Raw genomic sequence first — 13,901 nt, forward strand, 5'->3', positions numbered from 1 at the left:
TTTATGATTTCTAAAATGCTTGTAACAAATGTTTTCCTTTAATATCACTATGTAATTATGGGAGTAATTCAGTTGTACGTTATTCAAAGTCTTGACGGCATACCATGGTGATACTAAGGCTAAGCACAAGCACCTAAAGCGAAAACACACAGGTGTTACTGTATTCTGGAGGATGGACCAGCAGAGTAGGCGAAACTACCATAAGTGTGGTCTGGTTATGTTTATTAAATTACCATTAGTATGGAGAACTTTTAAATATCTTTTGTTCATGTAGCCGCTAAATACACTCATTATTAAAGCCATAAAGTTGTCTGCCTTCTACGCTGATTGATGGTGCCGGTGCGTGTGTTTGTACGCGTGTGTGTGTTTGTATGCGTTGGGCTTGTTGGGACCAGTGTTATCTTAAACTAAAACTGAAAGGAAACAGGCACTAGATTAAAAAATAAATGTGAACTGAAATAAAAATGAAAACTATATTTACCAAACACAAAAGTGTCTGACTTTAATCTGCAAAAAGTACCAATGTCTTTTCACTTAGTTTAACCACAATATCTCTTCTTTCAAATTATGTGGATCATGAGCTGGCCTTTTCTTTACGGCGACTTCAGTGCTTATCGCTTCCACAATTTACCAAAACACTCACATGTTCCGCTAACCAAATTTAATAAGCATAAAGACATGACGAATTTATACAGATTACTAACTTTTGGGTTTCACATTAATATTTTAGGCATACTACTAATCTGTTTATCAAATTGTGGGCAAAAGTATTGTCTGTTTAGGGCTGAAAAACCGGCATCCATTATCTAAAGCCCTGCAATGACAAAATAAAATGAACTTAAACTTTCTATTTTGAATTTCTGGAGACAAATTAATTGTTTGGATTGATCGACCAGTGAGTAAAATAGTCGATAGATTAATCAGTAGAAAAATTTCCGTTAGTGGCAGCCCCATTTTGCACTTATCAACCTCTCTGATGCATAATAATTTATATACATTTCACAAATCCAACTTAAAAATGGTTGCCTTCTGCGGCAGCTCAGGGACTAAGGACAACGATTATTAATTGTGATTTTACTGAGTATAGAGGTCATGGTGCTCTATCTTTCCTCAAAAAAGAAACCGCAGTGAAGTTGGGGGGCGTGTGAACCCAGATGTGAGGGCTACTTTGATATACTTCTCCATTGTTGTCATTTTGGGTTCAAACAAGGAGGAGGGCTGGCCTCTGGGTGGTATAGTTCCTAGCAGCAAGTCAATCATAGGACCGGTGTGGAAGAGAGATAGAAGCCTTCGTTTTGCTGATCAGCATGAGGATTCTCAGAATAAAGAACTACTGGCACTGACTTTAGAATTCAGTGTCCTGAGAAACAGTTCCAGTCACAGTAGAATGAGCCGCCGTACAAAAGAAAAGACAAGAAGGGCCCCATTGTCACTCAATCTCAGTTGCCTATGAAAAGTGAGTCTTCCGTCTCTGCAACTAAACGCATTGCAGAATAAAAAGTTCTTGAGGTGACTCAAGGAGATAAAGTACAATTTCCTTAACATGACTTGTACCTATGGACAATGAAAGACACAATAGAGATACCTGCCTTTTCACATCTGCCAGGCTCTTGTTTACCTGGTCAGGTGAGAATGCCCTAGTTTTTTGGGTTTCTTAGCAAGTGATGATGGAGCTGAAGCTGTGGCCTTTGAAAATGCTGATATACTGGCAGAACCTCTACTTCTTTTCACCTCTGTTGGGTGTGGTGGTCAGTGCAAATGGCACAAGAGATCATTATCCGATTCCTGCCGCAACCTTTGCTGACTGGCTCATCCTGACTGGCTCATCCATAGAAAGGCAATGGTGGAATGCAATGAGAAATGCCCGAATTTCCCAAAGCATAAAATAATAGTACATTTTATTTAAAAGGCATCTTTCAAGACACTCAGTGTCACCTCACAAAAGTAAAAACATCAACAAACACAATGACACCAATAAAACCAGAAACTGCAATTCGTCAGAGGTCGCAAAGTAATAAGTTGTGAGTGTTCCAACAGATTAAAGTGAGTATACCAGTTTGAAAAGTTGCCTTTTAATGGTGGTTTTAAATTGTATCATAGAGTCCAGTTGATGTGATATGAGAGGGATGAGAATTCCAAAGTTTGGGTGCAAGGCTCCAGGTAGAGAGTTTGTCTGGGACAGAAAGTAAACCTGCAGATGAAGAGTGGAGGGAAGGGAGTGTAGCTCTGCAGAAGATCAATGAGATGCGATGGGGCAGGATTATATAGGGCTTTAAATGTTAACAGTAGTATTTTATAAGGTGGTCATAAGCTTCTTGCAGGGTATATGTGAAGTCCTTTGAACTGTTGTATGCTGATGACTGCTATACCCAAGGCTCCTGTTGCTCACTTCAAAGTGTGACCTGTAAGTAGCAAGGTGATAGAGGATATCTAGGCTCATGCAAGCTCAAACAGAGATGGCTGTCTTTCAGGTCTTCTGTCAAAGCATTGTGCAGTGGGGAGGTTCAGCTGACAGATGGAAATCCGTAGATATGTGTTTTGATTGTATATCTAAACGGGAACCCTTTACCAGGGTAAAGGTCAGAAATATCTGTCCCTGATTGGAGAGAGAGCGATGACAGAAAAAAGGTTGGGACGGACAATAAGAAGCAGTCTGTTTTCTGAATTCCCCAAGACTGACAGAGAATCATAGCAATTGCTTCAGCGTTTTTGATATCTCAACTCATCAGTTGTCCACTAACAGGCTCCACAGCTCCTTGCTGAGCGCCTAATTGCTGCATGTGCTCATGCCATATATAATGGTCATTTAGCTGAAAAGACTAGCCCACACTAAGGCAATGCCAGAGCGCACAGTACACAATACATCAAGCAAGACTTTGATGTCAGATGGCCAGTGAAGTTGTACCAAAGTGCATATAGACGTGTAGAGTTTGAAGAGCCTATGATTAAATAGAAAATGAAGCAAGCTGTGAAGTAACAACTGCACATTATGGGCAGATAAAACAATGCTCTTTGGGGATACTTAACCTTCCGCAATCTCAGGCAATGGCTGTGGCAATAAATCACATTCCATTCTACTGGAACGATTGAATTGCCCTGTTCTTGCCCCCAGACACAAAATCAATGGGTGCAAAGTAATGTACAAATGTGTTAACTGTCCATGGTTCCAGAGGGGTTCTTGAGCCTTCTACTGCTTAGTGTTCAAGGCAGGGGGGGGGTGTAATTAGTCCATCAGCCTCTTGTGTTCCCATAGTGAGAAAAATGTACCATTGTACAGTATAGGAACTTTGAAGACAGGAGGGGGCGTTTTTCTGGATCACTCCTTTGAAAATGGTTATGGTTTTTTTTTGCAGTGGAGAAATTATTCTTACAGTACAGGTATAGTCTTTTGGCTATATATATATAAGATTTGCCGTTTGACATTTACACTTAGTGGACTCTTAGAAAGATTCACAATTGTTGTGTAAAATATAGTGTATGAATGTCATTTTATAATCCAGCTATTATTAATATGAGTATGAAATATGAAGACTTTGAGAATTTGACCCACACACCTTAAGAAGCACTTTGTATATAATACAGAGCAGTATAATTAGTGGAATTTGGGGAATTCCTTCAAAAAGCAATTCAGGTTTGTACCATAGATGTTAAAGTTAAACATTAAAGCTGTTTCACAATTAATTTACATGGTGCGTGAGATGCGGGGTCTTATTTTATGGGAGTGGGGATGGAAATGAGTTTTAAGAGAATAAGGGTGTACATGACTACAACAAAGAGGTACTCATGCCTTAGAGTCTAGGAGTGTTTTTGGAGACCAAAGTCACTGTAGAAGCTATATGTGACCCATCGCCACGAAATGAGTCTTAAGTCGCACTGGTAGAACTTCACCCATGAGACTCTTTTCGTGGTGATGGGTCACATATGAACTGTATGGTGCCCATGCCATACTGCCCATCTCTGATGCGGTGGTGGATGGTGGCCTGTGCCAGAGACATCCAGAGAACTTGGCTCATCCTCGAGTGAGAGCTCTGAATAAGCCTGTCATTAAACTGCTGAAAAGCCACTCACCTCTCCCTTTCACCTTGTGTCCTCCACAGAGACTGGCCAGGGAGGCGGAGCAGCTGCAGAAAGAGCATTCTTGGCAGGATGGCATCAGGGTAAGGCTCCTTAAGCTCTGCTTCGGTATGCTCTCTCCCCCATCCTACACACTTCAGTTCAGAACCTTACCATTAGGTGGGAGAGTCCTCTATTTCTGAGATAATCAGCCGCTGAGAAGCTGAGCAGGGTTTCAGAGCTAACCGGTGGGCCCGCTCCTCCTTACGTACATCAAGATAGCTGTCTGGAAAATAGTTTATATTTTATTACTAAGTTTCTCCACCAATGTTATAAAACACCTGGCTGAACCCATCATTTGCGCTGATTACAGTTTAATCAGTGTGGCAAAGATCGCACTAAAATGATATTCTGCCTGAATGATTTTCTTGCTCTCCAGATAACTATTTTTTGCATGCTGCTGCACATGACTGATTTCAAAAGGAATGGATCTGACTTCAAAGGTCACCACACAGTTATGTCCTTAAACAAATGAGGGATCCTTTAAATGGATCACATCACCATGTGTGTATTTGGGTGTGCTTCAGTGCGTGTGTGTGTGTGTGTGCGTTGGGGTGTGGATATTTTGTGGCAGAAAAGTGTTTGCTGCATAATCTCTTCAGAAGGGATCTGTTGGGTCCAGGCTTAACCAAAGAGTCCCGCTGAGAACCTTTCTCTAAATTAATGGGATTTCGCCACATGGGCCAGACCTGATGGGCCGCTTTTCTGAAAAATCGAAACTTATCAAGGTCTCCGAAAGACCCGCCTCCGTGGTTGGATCAACTCAAGTTTCTCTCTCTCTTCATTAACTCCCGGGGCTTTCGGTTAAGGACACATTACTGGCCCTTGCTGGGGCTTCTGCCTCACTGTGGCCATGCAGCAGGGCATCCCATTGGAGTGCTGTCATGGAAAGGTAAACGGCGCACACTCGGGTGGTGATGTCACCCGCTTTGTGGTTTGTTGATTTGCATGTCAGTAGAGGAGCTGCTGTTAATTGAGTTCAGTATATACATTATTGAAACTTAAGGAGTTCAGAATGTTGTGGAGGGGGGGCGGGCATGGTGGCACAGTGGTTAGTGCTGTCATCTCACACCTCTGGGACAAGGCTTTGAGTCTGCACCTGGCTTTCATGTTTGTGGAGTTAGCATGTCCTCCCTGTGACATTCCTCTGGGTACTCTGGTCCCCCCCCCCCCCCCACACTCCAAATATACGCTGAATCTGATTGGAGTTACCAAATTTCCCAGTAGTGTAAATATGTACTGTTATGGGTTGGCGCCCCATCCTGGGTTATTCCCTGCTTTGTGCTCATAGCCTCAGGAAGAGGCTCTAGACTGGGGGTCTCCAACTCTGGTCCTGGAGAGATACTATCCAGTAAGTTTTCTATCCTACCTGGCTTCTGATTAGCCATACCTGTTCCTGATATTTACCTGAGCTACAGGAATTTGGATCTGAATTTGCATCTTGGGGTGTCCATTGAAAATATTAATTAGTTACTTATTAGTCAGAGATAATACAATATGCTGCAGGAGTTTCATGTCCTTCCTTTTGCTTTTAAGCTATTAACCTAAAATTTCTCTTAAAAAAAGTGTTTCAGCACCCATGCAAACCCCACCCTAGAGTGAGAGCCCCCCATCCCCAGCCGCTACTCCCTCAACGCCAGCTGCAGCTCAATTTATGCTCCAGAAATGGAGCCATTCTCTAGGTGCCGTCTTTCCATGCTCCTCTTCCACCTCAGGGTGAAAGCCAGACATGAAAACCTATTAAAGAAGAAGAAATAGGAGTCACTGCTACCTGAATATTTTTATGGGACATTATCCATCAATGTAATGTCAAATTTTGTAAAGTGTGACGAGAACAAACAAACTGAAAAGTATAAATGACCTTTACCGATTTGCTCTGCATTTATTAAAAGCTTTCCCCCCAATTTTAACCTAAACTGGAATGACAGATAGAGCCCTTTATTGAACTGGCCCATGCCTACGTAACCCTGGGGGGTAAAGCCCCCTGCCTCTTTCTGGGCCTGCGCTGCATGACCTTGTAGAGCAGCGCCGCTCCCTCTGCTCCGTTCGCGGTGCCACTGAAGTCCATTTGATAACACATGTTGCTACAGAGCATCCATGGGATAGCAAACCCGGCCGCCTCACCTTCCTGTCGCAGTGGCTTCCCCACACCTGCCTGACAGTAAATGCAGAACAGCAGGATCCGAACCCAGACCTCACTGTTTCACGTGCGTGTGTTTTTAATTGTTTCTATCAGAAATCTGTGTGACTGTGAGCATGTCTAATTAATCTGGCTGAGATGTTGTTGAGTCGCTGGACTCCTGTGTAATTTTGTCCAAAAAGGCAAAGCACTTTTCCCATGTGCATCTTTGGCTGTGACTCTTGTCCTCTCGCTTTACCTGTATGTTGGACATCCTTGCTTGACCTTCTGCAAAGGGTGATTATCACGTTTCTGCCAGTGAAAGCCTCGCTCTGGACCAACTTTTCTATGCCTTTTTCCTGCCTCCTTATCTCACCCTCCCTCTCTCTGTTTTCCTCTTTATCGGTCTCTGTTTTTCACACTCTGATCTGTCTCCATCTCTTTGTCTCATTCCTGGACATACTGAAGTATGTGAACTCATTTGCGTCTCGTCTCCCAGCTCCGCGTGACGGTTGTCATCTGCCTGTGGGTTTGTGTTTGTGGTTGGGGTGGAGGGGAGTTGTTTGGGTTAGTGTTCTAGCAGTCGTAGTGTGCTCATGCCTGTGGCATACTCTCTCCCTTTGTCACGGTTCCCTCTGCTCGGCCACGTGGATGGTCGCTACTGCGACCGGGAGCAGGGACCAGTAGATGCAATGACCTAGACGTGTCGCAATGACTCCCTGACTGTGAGCACTGAATAAATGAGTGCTGTGCCTACATCACACTGTATGCCTCAGTGTACTGCCACCAGTTGATTAGCAGCATGATTTTGCTAATGTTTGCAACCCAGTTTTACGTGTTGAGGCCGTCCATCGTTGTGCTTTCATGTGCTCTCAGTGAGGTGATGGTAAAGCCTGTAGATTTGCAGGAAAAGATGTGCGAGACTTTAAATTTCAGTGAAATTAATATGGTATTCCTGTTATGTTATGGCTGTGTTATCTAGAACCACAGTTAACATCCCCGACATGCCGTGGGGTTTGCTGGAACTGGCATCTGCACCAGTTCTTATTCCACATTTCTGCATTGGTGCAACTTTTAAAATGGTTGTGGGGCTATAAATTATCACCCAATTTCAACAGGTCACCAGGCACCAGCTCCAGGGAAAAAGTCACTGCGGTGCAGATAGATACCCCCCCACCCCCCGCTCCCCCCGGGCAGACACACATGCAGACACACATGCAGACTCACACACACACACTCAGACATACAGACACACATGCAGACACACGCACAAACACTCAGACATACAGACACACATGCAGACACACACACACACACTGACATACAGACACACATGCAGACACACACACACACACTCAGACATACAGACACACATGCAGACACACACACACTCAGACATACAGACACACATGCAGACACACACACACACTGACATACAGACACACATGCAGACACACACACACACTGACATACAGACACACATGCAGACACACACACACACACTGACATACAGACACACATGCAGATACACACACACACTGACATACAGACACACATGCAGATACACACACACACTGACATACAGACACACATGCAGACACACACACACACTGACATACAGACACACATGCAGACACACACACTGACATACAGACACACATGCAGATACACACGCACACTGACATACAGACACACATGCAGATACACACGCACACTGACATACAGACACACATGCAGATACACACGCACACTGACATACAGACACACATACAGACACACACACGCACACTGACATACAGACACACATACAGACACACACACGCACACTGACATACAGACACACATACAGACACACACACGCACACTGACATACAGACACACATGCAGATACACACACACACTGACATACAGACACACATGCAGACACACACACACACTGACATACAGACACACACGCAGACACACACACATGCAGACACACACACACTGACATACAGACACACATGCAGACACACACACACACACTGACATACAGACACACACGCAGACACACACACATGCAGACACACACACACTGACATACAGACACATGCAGACACACACACACTCAGACATACAGACACACACGCAGACACACACACACTGACATACAGACACACACGCAGACACACACACACACTGACATACAGACACACACGCAGACACACACACACACTGACATACAGACACACATGCAGACACACACACACACTGACATACAGACACACATGCAGACACACACACACACTCAGACATACAGACACACATGCAGACACACACACACACACTGACATACAAACACACATGCAGACTCACCACACACACACTGACATACAGACACACATGCAGACTCACCACACACACACTGACATACAGACACACATGCAGACACACACACACACTGACATACAGACACACATGCAGACACACACACACACTGACATACAGACACACATGCAGACACACACACACACTGACATACAGACACACACGCAGACACACACATACATGCAGACACACACACACTCAGACATACAGACACACATGCAGACACACGCCCAGACATAGAGACACATATGCAAACACACACACAAACTCACACACACATGCAGACACACACTCAGACATACAGACACACATGCAGACACACACACAAACTCACACACACATGCAGACACACACTCAGATATACAGACACACATGCAGACACACACACACTGACATACAGACACACATGCAGACACACACACACACACATGCAGACACACGCACACACACTCAGACATACAGTACAGACACACACACAAACTCACACACACATGCAGACACACAGACACACACTCAGACATACAGACACACATGCAGACACTCACACACACATGCAGACACACGCACACACACTCAGACATACAGTACAGACACACACGCACAAACTCACACACACATGCAGACACACACACACACACATACAGACACGCACTGAGACACACACACACACACACACATGCCCCCAGTGACATTCATTCCTAGTCAGGCCGAAGGCAAGGAGATCGGCATTGAAATCAACGACACCTGCAGGCGACACGAGTCATCAGTGTCCTCCCTGGGAATGTACGCCATTCCCATTGCAGCAAGCAGCCCGAGAAATTTACCACAGGTGAATCGGTTTTACATTCGAAAGTCAGTTTCTGGGATTAAATGAATTGTTCCCATAAAGATTTTGGGGCCAGGTGCTCGAGCATGGCAAAAACGTTTTCCTAGCTTTAATATCCACAGCAATTTTATGCATACCATCCTGTCTATTATATATACCTTTCAGGACATAACAGGCAATTCCGGCGAGTGTGTGTGTGTGAGTGTTTGAAGTATGATAAAGCTGTGTGCAGGCGCCCCCAGACCCGCGTAGCCAGAGAGAGTTAACTCAGCCCTCATCTTTGTCCTCCATGTCTCCTGGGAAACCGCCGCATGAAGTCAGACTGTCATGGTACGCTACCCACAAATGGATTTTTACCCCCCCCCCCACCCCCCGAGAATCCCCTAGGACATTTGTATAAAGGTTTTAACAGATTTAAAACAAATACTTGTGCTGCCCCCTCCCCAATGAAACCCGTCACCACATGTATTCACCAGTAAACTGGGTTGTGACAGATTCTGGAAGTATCCAAGGGAAAATCGGCAGGTTTGACAGCATTGTAAACCTTGGCCTCTGTGCACTCCTATCAGTATGATCCACTGACACATACCTGTTGTTCCTTGGCTGCTGTGGAACACCTGTTTGCAGCTCCTTTGACCTGCACCCATGATTAGTGACCAGCATCCAGAAGTCGTGCCGTACAATCAGCCGTGCGTTAAATTCGTGGGTGTTGTGGAGGAACAAAATATAGGAATCAAAGTGCATGTTATGTGAAATAGCATGGGGGCTCTGTTCGACATGCACTGAAAGAGTGCTTGTACATGTATACAGTGCCCGCAATTATATGGAGATTTGTGCTAATGGAATTTGCAATAAATAGCATCCAGCTACTTCAGTGACATGAAGTGAAGCAGTGATGATTTTTCACCTGGGCAGAACAGCCTGTGTGTGTAGTGCTGTCTGCATCATCAGTGTGTGTGCAGTCCCTCAGGCTTGGAGAAGGGGCCCTTTCTGTGCACTCACAAGGTCATACTCACCCTTAAAATGGTACCTGTCATGTCAGCAGGTGTTAATGCATGAGCTGAAGTGGGGTTTAAATTGGGGACATGAGCTCAAGGGGTGGGGCTCAGTAGGTTACACTGTGGCATCACTCTTCCAGGGTTAGGGATTAAAATCCCACCTCCTCTGTGTGTGTGTGAGTGTGTTTGTGCGCATGTGTTTGTGTGCGTGTGTGGGTATGCATGTGTATGTGGGTATGTATCTGTGTGTGTGCATGTGTGTATGCGAGTGTGTGTGTGTGCGCATGCATGTGTGTGTGTGTGTGTGCGCATGCATTTGTGTATGTGAGTGTGTGTCTGTGTGTGCATGTATGAATGTGTGTGTGTGTGTGCGTGTGTATGTGTGTGTGTGTGTGCATGTACATGCATACATGTGCGTGTGTGCGAATGTGCGTGTGTGTCTGTGTGTGTGTGTATGTGCATGTGTGTGTGGTGCTATTATGTTTTCCCCCTGTTTTTCGGTTTCCTCCTGCAGTCCAAAGGCTTGCAGATAGGCCGGTGGGTATCCCTAAATGGTCTACAGTGAGTTCGGCCTTGCGTCCTGCCCAGGGTGGACCCCTACCATGTGCGCGATGCTGCCTGGGACAGGCTCCAGGCTCCCCTCTACATGGATGGGTAGATGGGTTTGGAAAGCCAGTTTCAGGAGGTGGTACCTGTAGTGCCTACATTTCCATCTTGGTTTTTTTTTAACTGTGAATGCAGGTCGAAAATATTATATTGTGGAATACAAATCCCAATGGTAATCTGCCATTAATAATGTATTAGAGTTGATTTCATTTGCCTTTGTAATTAGGACAGGTAATGAATCTCACCAGGAGGGAGGGAGGGGGGCTGTAAACCTGTTAAAATCCTTCAGAAGATGAGTGGGGGGGGGGTGATACATTCTGTAGATAAGATTTCCTCTGTTTTTATTTTCCACTGTTCTTGAATATATGTTCTTCAAATACTGCTGATTGACAGTTTAATTAGATTATGGCTGTGTACTCCCCGGGCATGTTAAGGAACGCTGCAAAACATGGGGGGGGGGGGAGCTGGGAAAGCACGCTGTGTAGAGGGGCCACTTTAGGCTGAAGGGCCATGCAGGAAGTACAGTATTAAGGAGGGCATGCTGATGCCACTGCAGATTGATGGGGGGTGGGGGGTTCAGTGCTGGGTGATGAGGATCATCTTCTTCCTAACTCCTGATCGCAGTACTTAATTGTGATAAGCATAGATCTGGTGAGGGTCAGCTCTGAAAGGATTAACATCCTTATAATTAATAAGTCTCCTTAATTATTAATTCTTCTAGTCCTCCGTATCCATGGGTTCTGCATCTGCATATCAACCAAACGTGGACCGAAAATATGAAGACTAAATCCAGAAAGTTCCAGAAAGCAAAACTTTCCCATGTGCTCTGAGCACTATGCTGAATCCACACAAATGAAGTGGGAGTGAAAGAGAGAGAGAATGAATTAATTTATATTTTTTTCTATTTAAAATCAAATAATTTTTATATGTGCTTGTATTTCCAATATTTAGTGTTTAATTCTGTTTATTTCTCTACTGAGCATGTGCAGACCTTTTTTTCTTGCTAATACAGTATAAGAACTATTATACGTAAAATTTAAGGTATTATGAGTAAACTGAAGATGATGTATAGTATACAGGAGGATTTGTGTAGGTTATGTGCAAATATTACAGCATTTTATATACAGGACTTGTGCATCTGTGGATCTGAACAACCGCGGGGGTCCAGGGGCGGGGGCTAGAACCAATATCTCCGGCAGATACCGAAGGATGACTGTATAATGTCAAAGTATCGTTTAATTGAAAAGTTATACAGTAGTTAGTCTCTTTGATTATATTATTATATAAGGAAATTTTTCTGCAGGTGCATCATTTAAGTTGCTAATTTCCCCATTTTCTCAGAACTGTGGCACAGGTGTGTGATTCTGCGCCATGTGTGTGATGCACCATCTGCAGGGTCATTCTCCACCAGTCCACTCTTACAGTGACCCTGTAGTCACCTGACAGTAGGTCAGGAAATGAACGTTGTCATGCATTTCTGAGCTATATGATGACTTTTTTGGGCTATTACACTGCACAGCCATATGCAGTCTTTGTGTTCACGTATGCTATGGATAGTCGGGCACTGGCATTAGTCATTATCACCCTGTGAGAGCACTTACATTTGCTAGTGTGGCCTGGAGAAAACATTACCCAGTATAATACCGAGGTTTTAAGTTAAATAGCCACCTCCCACTGTTCCACATCGCTATTTAAACCAAAGGCTGAGAGGTTAATTCTGTGCAGTAATCATTTCGTACGGCATGGTGTGCTTTGTGGGTGTCACGGCAGCTCAGTGGGCCGCCCCGTTGCCTCACACCATCAGGGCTGAAGGATTGAATCCCACCGTCGGGCCGTATGCGTTGTGGGTTTCCTCTGGTCACCCTTCACCCAAGTCCAGAAACATGCACTTAGGCTAATTGGTATTTCTGAATTGGCCGTAATGTGTGATTCTGCCTTCTGATGAAACCCCATCCTGTCCGGAGTGTTTCTCTGCAGCTTGGGAGGCCTGGAATCTCTCCCAGATGTCATAGGAGCAAGGCAGGGGCATGCCATGCCTGTAGTCTGGAATGTTGTTCTGATTGCCAAAGAGATTATTCAATTAAGTTGCCTCAAATTAAACATAATTACTTATTTCTTTTGTTATTGATTTTTTCATTGCTGAAAAGTAATAACATTTCTTTTGCATACGTAAGTGGAACTGGCCAGTCGTGACCATCGGCAACGTGTCTCTTCTCTTCCACATGACCCATTAAATGTTTCATTTGACACCTCAGTTTTAGCGTGTCAGTCAGTGGCAGTTGCTCCAATTCGAATGATACCTCAGTTCACGAATCCCAGCTGGTCCTAACTGAGCATCTGATTATTAGGATTTTAAATTGGGTCAGCTGACTGAGTTTGGAAGGAAGCACAAAGGAATGTGGCTGAATCCTAGGTTATTATTGTGCTGTTTGCTTGTAGGATTTAGTATAACTGTTAGACGGGCTGTGACCTGGTTTTGCGTAAACCTTCTGCCACGTGCATCTGTCCCGCTGGTGTGGTAGCCCACCACTCTGTCAGCTGCCGTGCAAACTTCTCTTTTGCTGCACAGTTTTTAATTTAATTTTAATTTTTTGGTGCACCATGCGCCTGGTTTTGTTGGGCTTGGTCATCGTGATTGGAGTGTGGGGGTTTTCAGTCACCAACGCAGTGCTGGTGTAATCTGCAGTGGGGGAAAACAAGCATAGAGAGGAAACAAAATGCGAGCTTCACCACCCCCCTCCTTTCCCAAAATAACCCTCTTCACTTGATTATGTCAAATTAGCCAGAAAGAGATGTTTGCTAGTGTGGCGTAGCGCGATGATGTAAGCGCCCCTTATTCCTGCAAGGCTCTCGGAAGGCGCTCCTCTGCCGT

At 44.6% G+C, this 13,901-nt stretch overlaps 1 protein-coding gene across 2 annotated transcripts in view; it reads left to right on the top strand.

Annotated features, from left to right (window-relative positions):
• The window catches only part of cacna2d2a (calcium channel, voltage-dependent, alpha 2/delta subunit 2a), a 240,381-nt gene that overhangs the window by 119,246 nt on the left and 107,234 nt on the right, over nucleotides 1-13,901 (top strand). For both annotated transcript variants that reach the window (XM_049017367.1, XM_049017368.1), the window contains exon 4: nucleotides 4,098-4,157. In XM_049017367.1, the coding sequence (XP_048873324.1) occupies nucleotides 4,098-4,157 (60 nt within the window). The remainder of the gene's footprint in view (nucleotides 1-4,097; nucleotides 4,158-13,901) is intronic.

This window comes from Brienomyrus brachyistius, chromosome 6 (assembly GCF_023856365.1).
Source record: "Brienomyrus brachyistius isolate T26 chromosome 6, BBRACH_0.4, whole genome shotgun sequence".
Taxonomy (NCBI): Eukaryota; Metazoa; Chordata; class Actinopteri; order Osteoglossiformes; family Mormyridae; genus Brienomyrus; species Brienomyrus brachyistius.